At 39.3% G+C, this 15,383-nt stretch overlaps 1 protein-coding gene across 3 annotated transcripts in view; it reads right to left on the bottom strand.

The window, feature by feature from the left end:
• BCKDHB (branched chain keto acid dehydrogenase E1 subunit beta) overlaps nucleotides 1-15,383 on the bottom strand; it is a 292,585-nt gene that overhangs the window by 45,895 nt on the left and 231,307 nt on the right. For 2 of the 3 annotated variants that reach the window (XM_060115039.1, XM_060115043.1), the window contains one exon: nucleotides 11,345-11,491. In XM_060115039.1, the coding sequence (XP_059971022.1) occupies nucleotides 11,351-11,491 (141 nt within the window). In that variant the 3' untranslated portion in view covers nucleotides 11,345-11,350. Of the gene's footprint in view, nucleotides 1-7,963; nucleotides 8,045-11,344; nucleotides 11,492-15,383 lie in introns of those variants that run through there. The other variant, XM_060115040.1, reaches the window with a different exon arrangement.

The raw sequence follows: 15,383 nt of genomic DNA, 5'->3' as shown, positions 1-15,383 counted from the left end.
TGCCTTAACCATTCTGAGACAATAATGTGCCTTAGCCTAAAATTTTATACTCAGCCAAACTATGAGTCAAGAGTTAGAGGAAGGCCATTTTCTGACAAGAAAGGAATCAAGAAATTAGCTTCTCCTGAAGATGTTCTAAGGAATCTACTGCAGGATGCACTCCAACAAAATGAAAGAGAAAAGCGTCAGCCCAGGGAACAGTAGGTGTGAGCTGGCAAACAGCATGGAAGCTCTCCTCCAGAGTGGCAGCCATGCCAGACTGAGGGCTCAAAGAGTCCAGGTTTTTGCAGGAAGACTGAGGGCTCCCATGGTATCGTTGCAAAGACAGGGCATAGATGCTCCACCAGAAATTTCCAGCGGCAGAACACATAGCCATCAAAAGCCCAGGCTCGCCCAGGAAAAGGTGGCATGACTAAAAAGGATCTACATTTTTCATCAGATTCAAAACCAGTCAGCTTGCAGTTCAACAGGCATCTCCCTGGGTGGGTGCGTCCTGTGATACGGAATAGCTGGGGGCTCCTCATGCGGGTTAGTCTCCATTCACCCCTCTGCATCCACTCCCCACGGCTCTGCCCTGCTCTGTTTCTGGAGAGGCTACGCCGGGGATGGCACCACCAAGCTCGTCAGCCTCTTCACCTGCAATTGGATTTGGCCAAAGGGAAGCACTGACAGGCTATCGGGGGTAGGAGGAGAGAGAGAGACCAGGATATGTGCCCTCCTCTCTCCCACGCCCATGCTGTTTCAGCAGCTGTCCTGTTTCTCTGTGGCCACAGCTCCTGTCAGGCAGCCCCTCTTCCAGGGCAACCGCTCTCACGGGGCTCCAGGACCATTCCTACCCACCCCCTTCAGGCTCCACGGTGATGACTTCCCAGAGAGAGCTGTGAGCTCGTGGGTGCTTCACCTTTCCTTCCTGGTTCCCTACATCTGCCCAGAACTTTGTAAATAGTCCCTTTATTAAACTCTATTCAATTAAAACCTTTGAATGTGACATCTTTTTTTCTGCTGTAACACTAATAAACTTATAAATCATAATAGAAAGGGTCAAAGTGTAACAAAGGCATTAGTAGAGTACTGTAGAAGATGAATTATTTCTTTTTTTAGTCTTCGTTTCTGAGTTTATCTAATGAATCATTCTCATTCGAATAATTCATAGAGTGTGTGTGTGTGTGTGTGTGTGTGTGTGTGTGTGTGTGTGTCAGGGGGAGGGAGGGAGTTTTGAGAGAGAAAGGAAAAAATTGTATTTTGTTTATTTCAGGTTCTTGCAGTAATCAGATGGACTAAAAGACTCTTTAGTACCGGTGCTTAGAAACCATGTTTTAAATAGGAAGGTAACGCAATGTTTAATACTTGCTAACAGTTTAGTAAAGTATATATTTGGTACTTTTATTAGTTTGCATAATTAACATGCTAAAAACTACCCTTTTATTATGACATAACTCACGGTCCTCACTCTAACAGTGCTGCTACTTTCTCTATTCCTACGCAAGAAAAATCTTAAGTAATAATGGTTGTAGTCATAAGTAATAATAGTCATAATCATAATATGTGTATAATTGTGCACCATGACTTTTCCACTTAAAAGTATATAATGAGCATCTTTTCATGTTGCTACATAATTTTCGTAATCATTACTTGCAAATTCTATAGAGTACCTAATCATATGGATGTACCATAAATCACACACCACTGCCATTCCATTTTCTCCTAAGCAATTTTCTCATGATCTATATGAAAATTATTACTGTGCACATAATAACATCAAATAAATCTGATAGACATGAGGTCTTTCTTGGAAGAGTAAACCTAGTTAGGACTAAAGTACGCTGCTCTAACACTTAGACTGACCTGCAGGATGGGCAGGCAGTTTGGCCAATGGTCTCTATGTACAGAGAGACAGAGGAGCCCTGCGGAGGAGCCTGGTCTCAAAGAGGGAGCTGGGGACCCAGACTAGACCACTAACAATGCTTGAGCCCCAGAGAGGGACAGAGCTTCTAAGTACAAGAGTTGGTCTGTCACCAGTGAATAGCACATGGTCTGTTTCACCAAATATCCATGAGATTTTGGGGGCACACAGCCATGCTCTCTTGGGATCCATGTACCACAATGGGAGATGACTTTCCTGCTTCCGGGAAGAACACAGAGCACTGTCTCCGCTCCAGAGACCCAATGAGGAATAGCATCCCCGGCATCCACGCCTACGCCTCATCCCTGCGGGGGAGCTTCGGGGCAGGGAGCACCAGCTGCAGGTGGCCCTTGTCGCAGCGGCAGCCCTGTGGTGTCTTCTGTAGCTGCTGGCAGCAGACACTTCTGCAGGGATGTGAAGCCAGAGCCAGAGAACTGTGGACTCCTCATGGTTGTCCAAGCAACCCTCCAGCAACTCTCCCAAATAATTAGGGAAAACTTGATGAGGCTGTCTAGCAGTTGGGATAGAACTAAACAACAAAAAACCCCCCAAACTCTACTTGTTGCTATTAGTGTTAATTTAATTTTTCCTCTGGGTTAGGGTAACCTAGGGAAGATGCATTGTAATTTGCAATTTTTACATTTGGTGAAAGGCACACAGTCACGACACATACATTCTCTGACCTCGAAATATTTCACATAAAAGATGAAATAGGGTGAAAGTAAATGTATGCTTCAATGGAAAGAGGAAAATATGGGGAATTTACACAAAGTATCCTCAAAGAAACATTTGCTATTAGACTGACCACAGGCATATTAAACTTCTTTAAAAAAGAAGATTCCCAAGGGCTGTTTGGGGCTATATGGGTAAGTTTAAAAACAGTTCTAAGGTCTCATGACTTCAGTAAAGCACTTTATGTGAATAAGCCTCCAAAGAGTAAGACTTCCAAAAGACAGATGCTGTGGAACTGCTCATTTTCTTGGCCTAAGGGAAGGTCGCCAGCATTCAACTTTCAGGCTGAAAGTCTGAATTCATTTATCTTATGGCTAAGATACTTGATATTAACACAATATCTCCATCTAGTTTGCATGGCGTAGATAAGAAAACAATCAAGCACAATACATAGACTAGTCCCAAGGGTGGAGGGTTTTCACCAAGTATATTTTAGTTAAAACATGTGGACTTTCTTCTTTCAAAAAGAATATATTCCAAAGCATTGGAAGGACTGAATTTAGGATGTTTCTGTTTGCAAGCAACAGAAATCCAATTTAGAGCAAAGTGGAAGGAGGATCCTGGGATGGTTGCTCACAGAGTGAAAGGAAGTTGAGGTTGCACATGGCAGCAGTGGAGCTGGCCAGCTGGCCGTGGGGGGCTGACCCAGCTTGTATAACATCTTTCCTTAGTACATCGGTTCCTTTCTTTCTCGGATGAAGATGCTTCCTCTACAGGGAAGGTAGCAAGTAGGTCCTTCTAGAATAACATCACCCCAGATCTGTTTGTTTGAAAAATCCTGAAAATGGCTTTGATTGGCTGGTTTGGGTCACCTCCCATCCCTTGACTAGTCACTGTGGCCAAGGGCATGGTGTCCTACCTCTGGCCCAGTCCCAAGTCTGCAGACCAAACAGAAGATGGGACCATTGGTAGGACGGCTCTGAGCCAGGCTGGCTCTCCGTTTGTGACTTACAAGAACAGAGATGAAGAAAATAAAGGAAAATTACTGACAGTCTCATCACTCTCAAATAAACAGTTTTTTTTTAATTTTATTTATTTTATTATTATTTTTTTTTTGCGGTATGCGGGCCTCTCACTGCTGTGGCCTCCCCCGCTGCGGAGCACAGGCTCCGGACGTGCAGGCTCCGGACGCGCAGGCTCAGCGGCCATGGCTCACGGGCCCAGCCGCCCCGCGGCATATGGGATCCTCCCAGACCGGGGCACGAACCCGCATCCCCTGCATCGGCAGGCGGACTCCCAACCACTTGCGCCACCAGGGAGGCCCTCAAATAAACAGTTTTGAATGAGCACTCTATTCTGGTTTGTCCATTTGCAGACACATTTTAATGTACAATATTGTCTTAGAGCCCCTTAAAAAATACATGGTTTTGAAATCTATCTGAAGAAATAGGCCTAAAAATATAGAAACGATGCTCATCTCTTGGGGACTTTTTTTGAGGTCTTGTCCTACCAGAAGGACTGTTTCTGTTCCTGAAATTCCTGAAGAAATGAAATACAACCCCCTGTCTCTGATGGTCTAGAATATCAACTGTTATAAAATATCAAATACTATCAATATATTACTTTAAATGTCTACACTACTCAAAGAGGGCTCTGCCTAAGTGTTTTTCAAGTACAAGGTCTGATTCAAGTATAGGCCTGCATTTCCTTTCATGGGTTTGTTCAGCAGCATATTGAGAGCCTCTGTAGACCAGGACTTCTCTAGGCTCTGCAGAACTGTAATAAACAGACCAAAACTCCCTGCCTTTGTGGAACCAGTAAAACATGTGGAATCTAAAATATGATACAAATGAACCTATCTACGAAACAGAAACAGACTCATGGACATAGAGCAGACTTGTGGTTGCCAAGGGGGAGGGTGTTGGGGGAGAAATGGAGTGGGAGGCTGGGATTAGCAGATGTAAGCTGTTATATACAGGATAGATAAACAACAGGGTTCTACTGTATAGCACAGGGAACTATATTCAATATCTTATGAAAGCCATAATGGAAAAGAACATAAAAAAGATTGTATATATATGTATAACTGAATCATTTTGCTGTACAGCAGAAATTAACACAACATTGCATATCAACAATACTTCAATTAAAAAAATATTAGGACTGAAGGGGGAAAAAATCCCAGTGTAATAAGTAGGCAGACATTCCAAATCATCAAGAAAATAGTTTCTAAAAATTATTCTAATTCTTTATAGTGTGAAATAAAGTTCATATTTTATGGCAAGACAAGAAAAATTTAAACATAAAAAATTTTCTCTGCCCTTTGGCCTCCTCTCTCCCCACACTGTGCATTGTGTGTCTGCATTATGAATCCACCAAACCTTCCCCATCAGCAGAAATACCAGCTCGACCATCAACAGCAACATTCTCGTAGCATCAACAAGATAACTCCGTAAAGATAACATTCCTTCTTGATTTTGTAACGGACCACGATGACACTTAGATCTGGATTCTGTAAACTGTCAATAATACGTCATTTAACGTACAGCCCTCTATCTCAAAAAACTTATACAACTGTGCCTTGACTTCTAACGAGTGGAACAGTTCTCAGAGCTTTCTGAGATGCTCTTCCTGGGTTATAATCCTCAAATTTGGCTTGAATAAAATTTTCCATTTCTTTCTTAGATCGACTGATTAATATTTCTTCGACAACAGTCATTGTATCTTATGAAAATTCATAGAAATAAGATATTTATGGTAGCCAAGTAGGCCTCGGCAAGAAACTGAAGGACTTAGCAAAACAAGACCTTAGTAATTATTTTCTTAAAATGATGGAACAAAATATTCTAAAAACAAAGAACTTTGTTTATCAATACATTGGATAAACAATTAGGTTTGGCTAAATTATTTCCTCTCCTCAAATGAAGGACCTTGAAAGTGTTACCCGATATAGGAACAACAATTATGTAGCCTTTATTTGCTGATATCATGATTACATAAAAACCTCCACCTTCATAGGGAACAGACAGTATAAAATGAAAGAAAAACTTTCATTTTTACCAAAAAAAATAACTTCGATTTTACAATTTTATTTTTCTCATTTGGAATGTTCTGCTATTAACTTTATTATTCTTCTCATTCTTCTTGTGCTTCTTCCTCCTTTATTCTTGCATCCTTGTATTTTCAGTTTTTCTTTTTAAAAGATTTAAAGTCTATGAATTTATCTGTGCGTAAAATTTTGGCTGAAGCGCATCAGTGATCTTATCTCCTAATTACGTTGTAGTTGTTTCCTCCTTGCTTCCACAGTTACTTATCTGGGCGCCTTTTTATTTCTAAGTGGGACGTGGTACCTTTGAATCCTCTTTTCTTTGGGGAATGTACTGCTATTTTTCTTTGTGCCTTAGTACACTATATGGTCAATTTTTTAAACCGCCTGTGTATAGGCTAAAAGGCGACATACTCTCTGTTTATGAAGACACAAAGTACAAAATATATTTCTATTGACCTAAACCTATTACTTATTCCTGTCTACTTCATGTATCAAATTGAAAGTGGGGTGACAAAGCCTTCTACAACTGTTCTGTTCATATCTTTTGCATTTATAAGTTTTTGCTTACATTTTAATACTACGCATTTAGAATGTAAAGAATTTAACTGTTATATTTTCACTGTGATATATTCCTTTTGTCAAATGTAGAACATTTGTTTCACATAAAAAGAGTATTTATGGAAATTCCCTGGTGGTGCAGTGGTTAGGATCTGTGTTCTCGCTGCTGAGGGCCTGGTCGGGGAACTAAAATTCCACAAGCCTCACGGCACGACAACAACAAAAAGTGTACTTATGACCATTATTGATGTACATCTTTTCATCTAACTTGTTTTCAGTTTTACTTCTAGTCCTTTCCACCTATGATTTCCTCATTCTTGTTCTAATTTTATTTCTCATTTTCCTGGCAAATATCTTTAAATATTTGGGAGGTATCCAGGGAGGTATCAGGTGTCAGGGTTTCCAAATCTTTGCCCATATATGAATGTTTCCTATTTCTTTCCAAGTTCAATGGCCTAGGAAAACACATCAGAGTCTCCAAACCTCATGTCTCTCTGAAAATTCCAACATGAGGCTTTGGGGTCATGTTCCTCGCCCCTCAGCTGAGCATCTCTGCTAAGGCAGGGCTGTGTGCCTACATGGTGTACACTCATCAGTGCTATCCCTGGTGTGCCTGGAACTGGTAAAAGTTTGAGAACCAGTCTTTTAGAATTTAGTGTCACTGACAAGTCTGAGGCTTATTACTAAGTTGTGCTTCTGCATGAGCAACCCGACTGTGGTACCTGGAGGGCCTGGGCCACGGCCATCCCTGTGGCTGGTGCCGGATGGCAATGGGATTGGCAGCCCCTCCAGAGAGAGCCACACGAGCTGGGAGAGGGAGTTCTCTAAACAAACAGCAGTGCTGTTTCTAGAAGTGGGGGCAGGGAGGCCAAGCAGCCAGAAGCCACATGAGTCCACCTCAGGCAAGCTGACAGGAAGGAGATTTCACGAAACCGAGTGTGGGCCCTCTGTGGGATGTCTTCTCAGGATCCCAGCAAGAGTTTCTAGCTTCTGTGACTTAAATTTCATGGACTAAAATGAGGTAATTGTCTTGCTCTTGTGCCTCATTTCTCTTTCTAATGTATACGGTTTACTTAGCTTGGATAATATCTAGCAGTTGTATGGAACATGGATGTGATATTTTTTTGCGAAAGGACTTGGGTAATTGGAACCGTAGAAGATTATATTCACTTATACATTCATGTTGTCACATGGAGCAGACTTTATCCTGAGGCTGGGTGTAGTGAGGAATTTGGAATTCCTTTAACATCTCTTGAGTGTCTTCTCATTGCTATTTTTGTCGTGGTCTGAGCACAGGTTGGAAAAGAATTTCCAGACACAAGGCAGAATGTAAGGAAGATAGAGTTTATTAAAGAGTTGCTGCAAGAACAGCGGGCCGACTTCCTGGTAGCCAGGGAGAGTCGACACTGGGCATGGGTTGCTTGTCTGTTTTTATAGCCAGGGAACCTGCGAGTCATCTGCTAACTGGGCAGAGTATGTATACTTTCAGTGTGCTGAGTGGGAGAAAAATGGGGAAAATGTCTTTCTTTATATGGGATGGGAAAGGGGCATGGCATGCTGCTTGGGAGGGCTCTGGGACATGGCAATGGTCACATTGTGACAGAGTGATAGAAGTCCTGTAACTCTTTGTTCAGGCAGTATTGGCCCTTTGAGTTTATCTTGTTCTTTGTCCTTGGAGCACATCACAATTTTCTTATTTTCACAATATGGAACAATTCATTTCATGTAAAAAAAACTTTTATTTAAGACAATTATTTAGATGTATATGTACGTCTTGCACCATAGACCGAGTTTAGCATGAACTGTAACTTCTTTATTTTGGAAGGGAAGGGGGCATTTACTGGTGGGCGTTGCAGGGCTAACTGGAGAAGGGAAACAGAGTTAAAGAAAATAAAATTAAAATAACTAAGGGAAAATTCTTACAACAACAAATGAATTTTTAAAATAGCATTAAAAAGATACCAATGGCAATAAAACAAGTAACTTCAACTGAAATCATAAATAATATCAACTAAAAAAATAAGTCCAACTAAACCAAATACGTTCACATAGAACCCATTATCGGCCCAGACGTGGATGACCAGCACATATTCCCTGCTCTGCTGGACTGACCATGTGAGCACAGGGTTCCCTGCAAGGATGCCTAGAGCCTCAGCAGAGAGGGAAGGCCAAAGCCAAGGTCCATACTGAGTTTTGGCGTCTTCAACTCAGAATGTTCTGAATCATAAGCCAGATGGATTCCCTATATCTTTTCCAAACTTATTGCTGACAAGTACATCTTTTCCCATCCTATACTGTTCAGGTGTTTCTCTTTATAAACCAAGGACAGGGCTTTATTTTTACCCCTAAGGAAAGCTTTGTTTATTTTAGCCACTGCTCTCCAGAATCTGTTACAAAGTGCCTTCTTTACTTTACTCCAAGTCTCTGGCAATCTACAAATGTCACTTTCCATATCCTCCTCCAAACATCTGATAAAAATAAACAGGACACAACTTTTTAAACTGTAGTTTTAAAGTAATATATACATTTGCAATCATAAAAAAATGTCCATTTTTTCCAGTGTTTATAGAGAAAGGAAAACACTACATGACCCCATTTCTCTGATTTTTATCGGGGTGTGTGTGGGGAGGAATCTTTCAGCTGGAACTGGTGAGAAGAGCTCTTCTTGGGTGTATGGGAGGGAAGGCAGGGATGAGAGCAGCCCCTCTGAGGGCAGGGCCGGAGGGTGAGGGCTTCTGCAAAGGGGTCCCTGAGGCCGTTGTCTACACTATGGTGAAGGGCGGGAAAGACCTAGTCAGATACAAGAGGCCCTGACAAAGTCCCCAGCAAGGAGGCTTCCTCCTTATGTTGTTATTCATGCTGTTTTTCTTTTTAGCTACATATTAATATACAGGACATGGAAAAAAAATATATTTGTTTTGCAACATCGTGGCCAAAAAAAACAAAACACTACAGCAAAAGCTTGATGATTTTATAACAAAAGACAGGCTCAGGCTGTCCACTTCCCAGAAAAAGAAAGAGCGGAAGCAAAGATGATCCTTCCTGCCTCACCACGCTCTGGAGAAAAAGTGAGCATGCCCCTCAGTAGACCACCCTGTTGGGACCAGTGGGAAGAACAAGGAAAAACCTTCCAGAAGTTTCATCAACATACAACTGTCTTAGCCATAAAGAATGAAACCAAATACAATAAAGTTGAAAAATCAGCATTCCTAAACATTTCCCTTTCATTCAGATGGAATTAACAAGTTACCTCACTCTTTTACTCTGCGACAAGAATTCTTTTTACTAAGGGCAAAAACAAAAAAGAGACGCAAGCTGGAGACAGTCTCGTTTTTGCTTTATTGAATAGTATCCCACATCCAATATTTACTGACGTAATTAAATGGAATTTATAAGCCTACCATGCAGAATAGTTTTAAAAATTAATCTGAAATAACTCTTAATGGAAATGATCAATTCATATGTGTGAATACAATAATTAAATCATCATTTTTCGGTCAATATCCAAGTCGGTTCATTTAATAAAAACTCTATTTTCAAGAAGAGGAAATATAAAAAAATTCAGAAAAATATTCCCATATCTAGTCCTAATCTTCCGGTTTTTCTGTAAAAGAAGTCAATAACGATTATAGACACTCTGGCCACCGTGAATTAAATACAGATTTTCTCAACTGCATGACTACTTTCTTTAGTGCCGTATGTAACTTTTAGCATAGAGGAGCTACTCTTCTTCTACCGTATTTTCATGAGGGGTCTAAATTTGTTTTTTTTAGGTTCAAAAAGAAATACATATCCAAATTTAAAACCAGCACCTAAAGATTACTTTAAAAATAACAAGGACATGGCCACAGAGTACTACCTTGACTTTCCATTATGGATGGTCCATGCAAGGAACAAGATGGACATAAAAGTGAGGAAGTCCTCTAACCAGGCTTAAGTGAGACTGTAGAAGCTAGCTGCTCTCACAGACATTAAGAGGACATCAGAAATACAGTGTCTACCTCTGCATGTCTGAGAGAATACTGGGGCATGTAGACTAACGGCCCTACTAATGCCTATGACAATATCCTCAGAATAGAGGATAGAATAGAACTACAAAAAGGTGGGGATCATAGTGGTGGATGGAGGGCAATATTTCCTCTACGTGCCCAAATGTAAAGGTATCTCTCTCTTTGGTTTGAGGTGAGCTGCCTTTACTACCCATACACAGAATTCAAGAATCATAGTGTTTCCTAATCTTTAAAAAGTATGGGCTATGTTATTATATAAGGCCTATTCTTCCCTTTCCTTTCAAAGATCATGGTTCTTCAAAATGTATTATTATTATTTGGACAACCTAGATATTAAAATGTACAGTACTTAATCCCTATCTACGCATTTTGAACCATTTCACAAATGCCAAAGGTAAAATAAATCAGTGTATTGGCGATAGCATCTTCTATATTAAAGCCCTGAAAACTAACTTAACAGTCTTTAAATGGTATTCATTTTTGCTAGAATAACACTGCGAGAGGGACAGAAAAGCATGACCTAGAAAATCACAATGAATAAATGTCACTTATTAGCCATGATTTTAAAACATTCACCTGCCAAGAAAGGTTCTGGGAATGGTAACAGTGCTGGATTTTTTTTTTTTAAGTAACAATTTCCCTTATACCTAATAAATAGGTTTCCTGTTCAACAAACATGTTTCAAGATAACGTGAAGGCAAATTTCAGAATGCTATGGATCATCATATAGTTTAAATCACTGGAGTCCAATTTAATGGTGCCTGAGGGCCATCTTTAAATAACAGAAATTAACCCTATTCATGAACAGTTTAAATTGCCGATAAAAATATACAGACGTGAGGATAAAGTTGGAACAACAGGGTAAGGTATATTTGCAATCATGGCAGACGGCATCATCATCTAGTGATTATTCAATGTTAACATGTGCATGTATTTGTTTTATAGAAATCAGATAATGAATATGCTTGATATATTTCTATTTAATGTAAACATACTACTATAAATTCACATTTTTTTTTCTGAAATCCACACTTCGTTTAGGAAGTTGCCATTTATGAAAAGACAACACAATGATGATGGTTGTTCCTTGATCAACAGGACGTCAATGTGAGGAACACTCACCAGCTTTCTCGAAACGCAGGGCAGACTTACCTGTGGTCAATAGTTGATCATTTTTCGAAGGGCGTCATAGCACTTCCATTTGTCTGGGATGTAGAACGGCTCAAAAATGTGAGGGAACGGCGTGTCGTACCCACATACCCTCGATATAGGAGCCTCCAGGTTCAGGAAACATTCTTCCTGCAGAGAAGAATCCAGATGGTTAGCTTCAAAAATATTTTATTCACAGAAATGAAACATTTCACTTTCAAATACAATGGCATCCAGGGGCATTGTAATTTTTTTACATTATAATAATATTATAATGTGAAAAAAGCAGGTAACAAATAGCATGTTTGGCCTGATCTGAGTTTTACTTAAGATATGTTTTCATATATGTATATGCATTTTATGCCTACATACGTACCTGTTGCTTAAGACAAAGTGGAATTATACCAAACAGGCTGTTGTACACGTATAAATGTAAGGTATGACAAAATCATGACAAATGTTCACAGTAAACTCCGTAGCTTGAAATTAGTGTTTTCTCTTGTTTCTTAAATTTTTCAAATTTTATATAGGACAAACATGTATTACTTTCACAATAAATATTTATAATTACTCTATGCAACCAGACTGAACTACCAGTTACTTGCCTATGTTCAGGTCTCTCTCACAGCCAGGTTTTGCCGACACTGACAGTCCCCAAGCCCACTACCTCTCTGTGCCCAACTGATGTGCGAACATCTCTCAGCTATCACCTTGGGAATCACCTCCACCAGGAAGCCTTCCTTGACAGCACCTCCCCAACTCTGCACCACTGATGAGGGAGAGGCTTCTGCCCTGAACTCCCACAGCACTGAACTCAGCACAATCCACTGTTTTTGCCCAATTATCTATCTTCCCTGAGAGACTATGAACTCCAGGAGGCTAGAGATCTGGTTCAAAAAAATGTAAGATCCCTAAGAATATATACATATGTATAACTGAATCACTTTGCTGTAACCTAAAACTAACACTACATAGTAAATCAACTGTACTTCAATAAAAAATTAATTAATTAATTTTTAAAAAATGTAAGATCCTGACCACAGGAGACCCTGTAGAAAGTTATCTTCAGGGAAAAAAAAATGTTATTCAAGTGACAAATTCAAATTTGAAAATAAAATTTTTAGAGAGTTAAAAGAAATCTAAAAAGAGATATGTGATTCAACTATTCTTAGGAAAATGATATTATCATTCACGGCTATTACCTGAAATCACATCTTTGAGTTTACACATCCACTTTCTCCATTGCTTTGTGTCACAAATGCTTTGGAAAGGTCCACATTTTCTTACATATTTTACTAACTGTATTTTTACATTTCATTTGAGCAGAAATTTTTAAAGGAATGCTGATGCTCAGTCCCTATCTTCTGTATATATTTCTCCCGGTGACAAGTGTACCAGGGCAGAAAGGGCCTGGGAACAGAACAGTCAGCTCCAAAGGGAAGCAGCTGGCCATTTACACACCCTCCCTGCCCCCAAAATAACTACTGCGACTTACAGTATCCAACGGCAAATAGTGCTGGTTTTCCCAGCAACAGGAAATCTTCATCAATAACTTGAGAACCTTGCAGACATAAAGTTTAAAGAGTCACCTGAGAAATTCCACTACTAATAAGCTCAAAAGAGGTGACAGATTGGGTAGACTGTTTCTTGATTGAAACAAGTTATTTTAAAGGGATTTAAATTGTCAATTTAGGATTAACTCAGTTTATTACTTTAGTTGACACAAGCTGTTTTTCCGCCTCCCCTGAAAACTGCATTCTTCATATACAAACAGGCACTGCAAAATACAGAAAAGCCAGGGGAAAATATTTCCCTTAAATACCTTTGATTTTACACCTGTTATAAAATATTATTCTTTCTAACTAGTTCCCTGGAAAGCTGGCCTATGACAAAATGATGTTTCCGTGTTTGTGAAAATCACTCCTTTTAGCAGAATGACCAACATCACCAAACTAGAATTTATTTTTAAACAGCAATGCTTCTAATTTCTCAAGAATGTGAGAATCACTCTACAGGAATACATCTACATGTTTGCAGGAGCATAGAAAAAGGTCTGTGAGGTCACACTTGAACTGTCAACAGAGGCCACCCTTGGAGGCTGGGAGTGACAAGGAAGTGACAAAGGACTCTACTTGTACCTTATATGTATTGTTGGAGCTTTTGTGACACAGTATTACTTTTGTAACTAATTGGCACTGATGTAGAAGTAAAGAGTAAAAAGAAGAATCATCTTATGTGGATAAAAGTTCCTATTTTGTGTTAACACAAATTTGTGATTTTATATATAGCATTTTCTTAATTTGGAAACAATTACTGTAAGGTATATGGAGTTAAATTATTATAAATTACTATATATAAATATATAAAAAGTAATTATAAAAATCATGGAAGATAATTCAAGAATATATGATTCAGTTTTATAAGGATATACCCTAACCTATGGAAACAGTATGAAATTTTAATGCTTTGCTATCTAAAGCATATCAAAGAGACAAGTTATTCTTTCCATGGACTTGGTTAAAACTTCTTTTAAAGCAACTGGAAATAAGATGTTTGGGTCAAGCAGCTGTACAGAGTTACTTCCCACTGAACTGGTTCACATATGAATGATTTAAGTGTGACCACATGTTTCTTTGGGCAACCATTAAAACTGGCATCCTTGTTCAAGCTCAGTTTTTTTCATATAGAAGCTGTACATACACACACACACACACACACACACACACACACACACAGAAAAAGGCATATTTGAAACTCATTGGCAGATTTATAGATCAATGTACCAGATTAATCCTGCACAAAGTCTCTCTCTTCATTATATACCACATTTTGACACCATAACTATAGCAACCATATGCCCTGAATTTTCAAAACAATCCAGATTCATCATATTCTTTTTTTCCATTGGTCACATAAGTACACTTATATTTTTTAAACTGTGACGATTTTTGATTCAGAAATATTAATCTGCATAAAATGCAGAATAAATAGTTACCTAACCCACAGGGTTGTCATGAGGATTGCAGGTAGGTCTCCAGCATAGGGGCTTAGATGAGAAGTACCAGTTTCTGGCCTCTCTCTGGGGAGCTTGTATGTGGACGGGCTCAATCCACACAGAACAATGACAGATGGGACGGTGAGGTTACAGAGCAAATCACAGTGGAGCATGTAACCAGGGGCAACAGAAGAGAACCCAGCCAGGTGCCAGGAGAAACTTCCTTCCAGCTATTCATGGTCCAAAGTTTCACCTTGGATCCAATGAGAAGAACTGAAAGTAAACCCTAAATCAATCAGGTAGTAACACCTACATATACTGTGCTTGTGGTATAAATAATCAGATGCTTTGAGAAAAACAGATATTCCTTCCAAAAGACCCTTGCATGAAACTCTAATATAGGGTATTTGAATTTACTTCTGAATATGTCTTTTTGTAAGTATGAGAAGTTTCTTTCCAAAATATGTTACTAATAGTAACCCGTACTTATGATGTAGCAAGTGTGGTGCTAAATGAGTTGTATTTTATCTCATTTAAACATTTTAACAAATCTATGAGGTAGGTATTATATTCCATTTCACAGATGAAGAAACCAAGGTGAAGGAACTTGCCCAAGGTTGACAAGCTACGTACAGAGCCAAGTTAAGGCTCAAACCTGACTACATTCGTTCTGCAAATTTTGAAGCACAACTACTGAGAACAGCAATAACAAGAAAAAATAAAAATAAAATGGAAGGCAAGCTGGGATTAAGGTTTTACAACAGAGTCTCAAAAGGGTTAAATTCGGTCTAAGAAGCCTTTCCCACGTATATAAGGAAGGTAGACTTTAAGACGTGAAAAAGCTGAAAGCACACACTTAAGCACGAAGGTAACACATAGAGCAATAAACAGATGGTCCTGGGTATCAGGAAACTCCTAGGCTATCCTAAATAATTTAAAGAAGCATAACTCAACTTGTTTATGTATTAGCCATCTGGGTTGCCATGCATGTTATAACCAGAAAAGGAAGCAAACAATGTGAAATAACAATTTCAAATAAAAAAAACA

This window comes from Mesoplodon densirostris, chromosome 12 (genome assembly GCF_025265405.1).
Source record: "Mesoplodon densirostris isolate mMesDen1 chromosome 12, mMesDen1 primary haplotype, whole genome shotgun sequence".
NCBI lineage: Eukaryota > Metazoa > Chordata > Mammalia > Artiodactyla > Ziphiidae > Mesoplodon > Mesoplodon densirostris.
The sequence above is the reverse complement of the archived record's forward strand: the minus strand, read 5'-3'. Positions and strand labels throughout refer to the sequence as shown.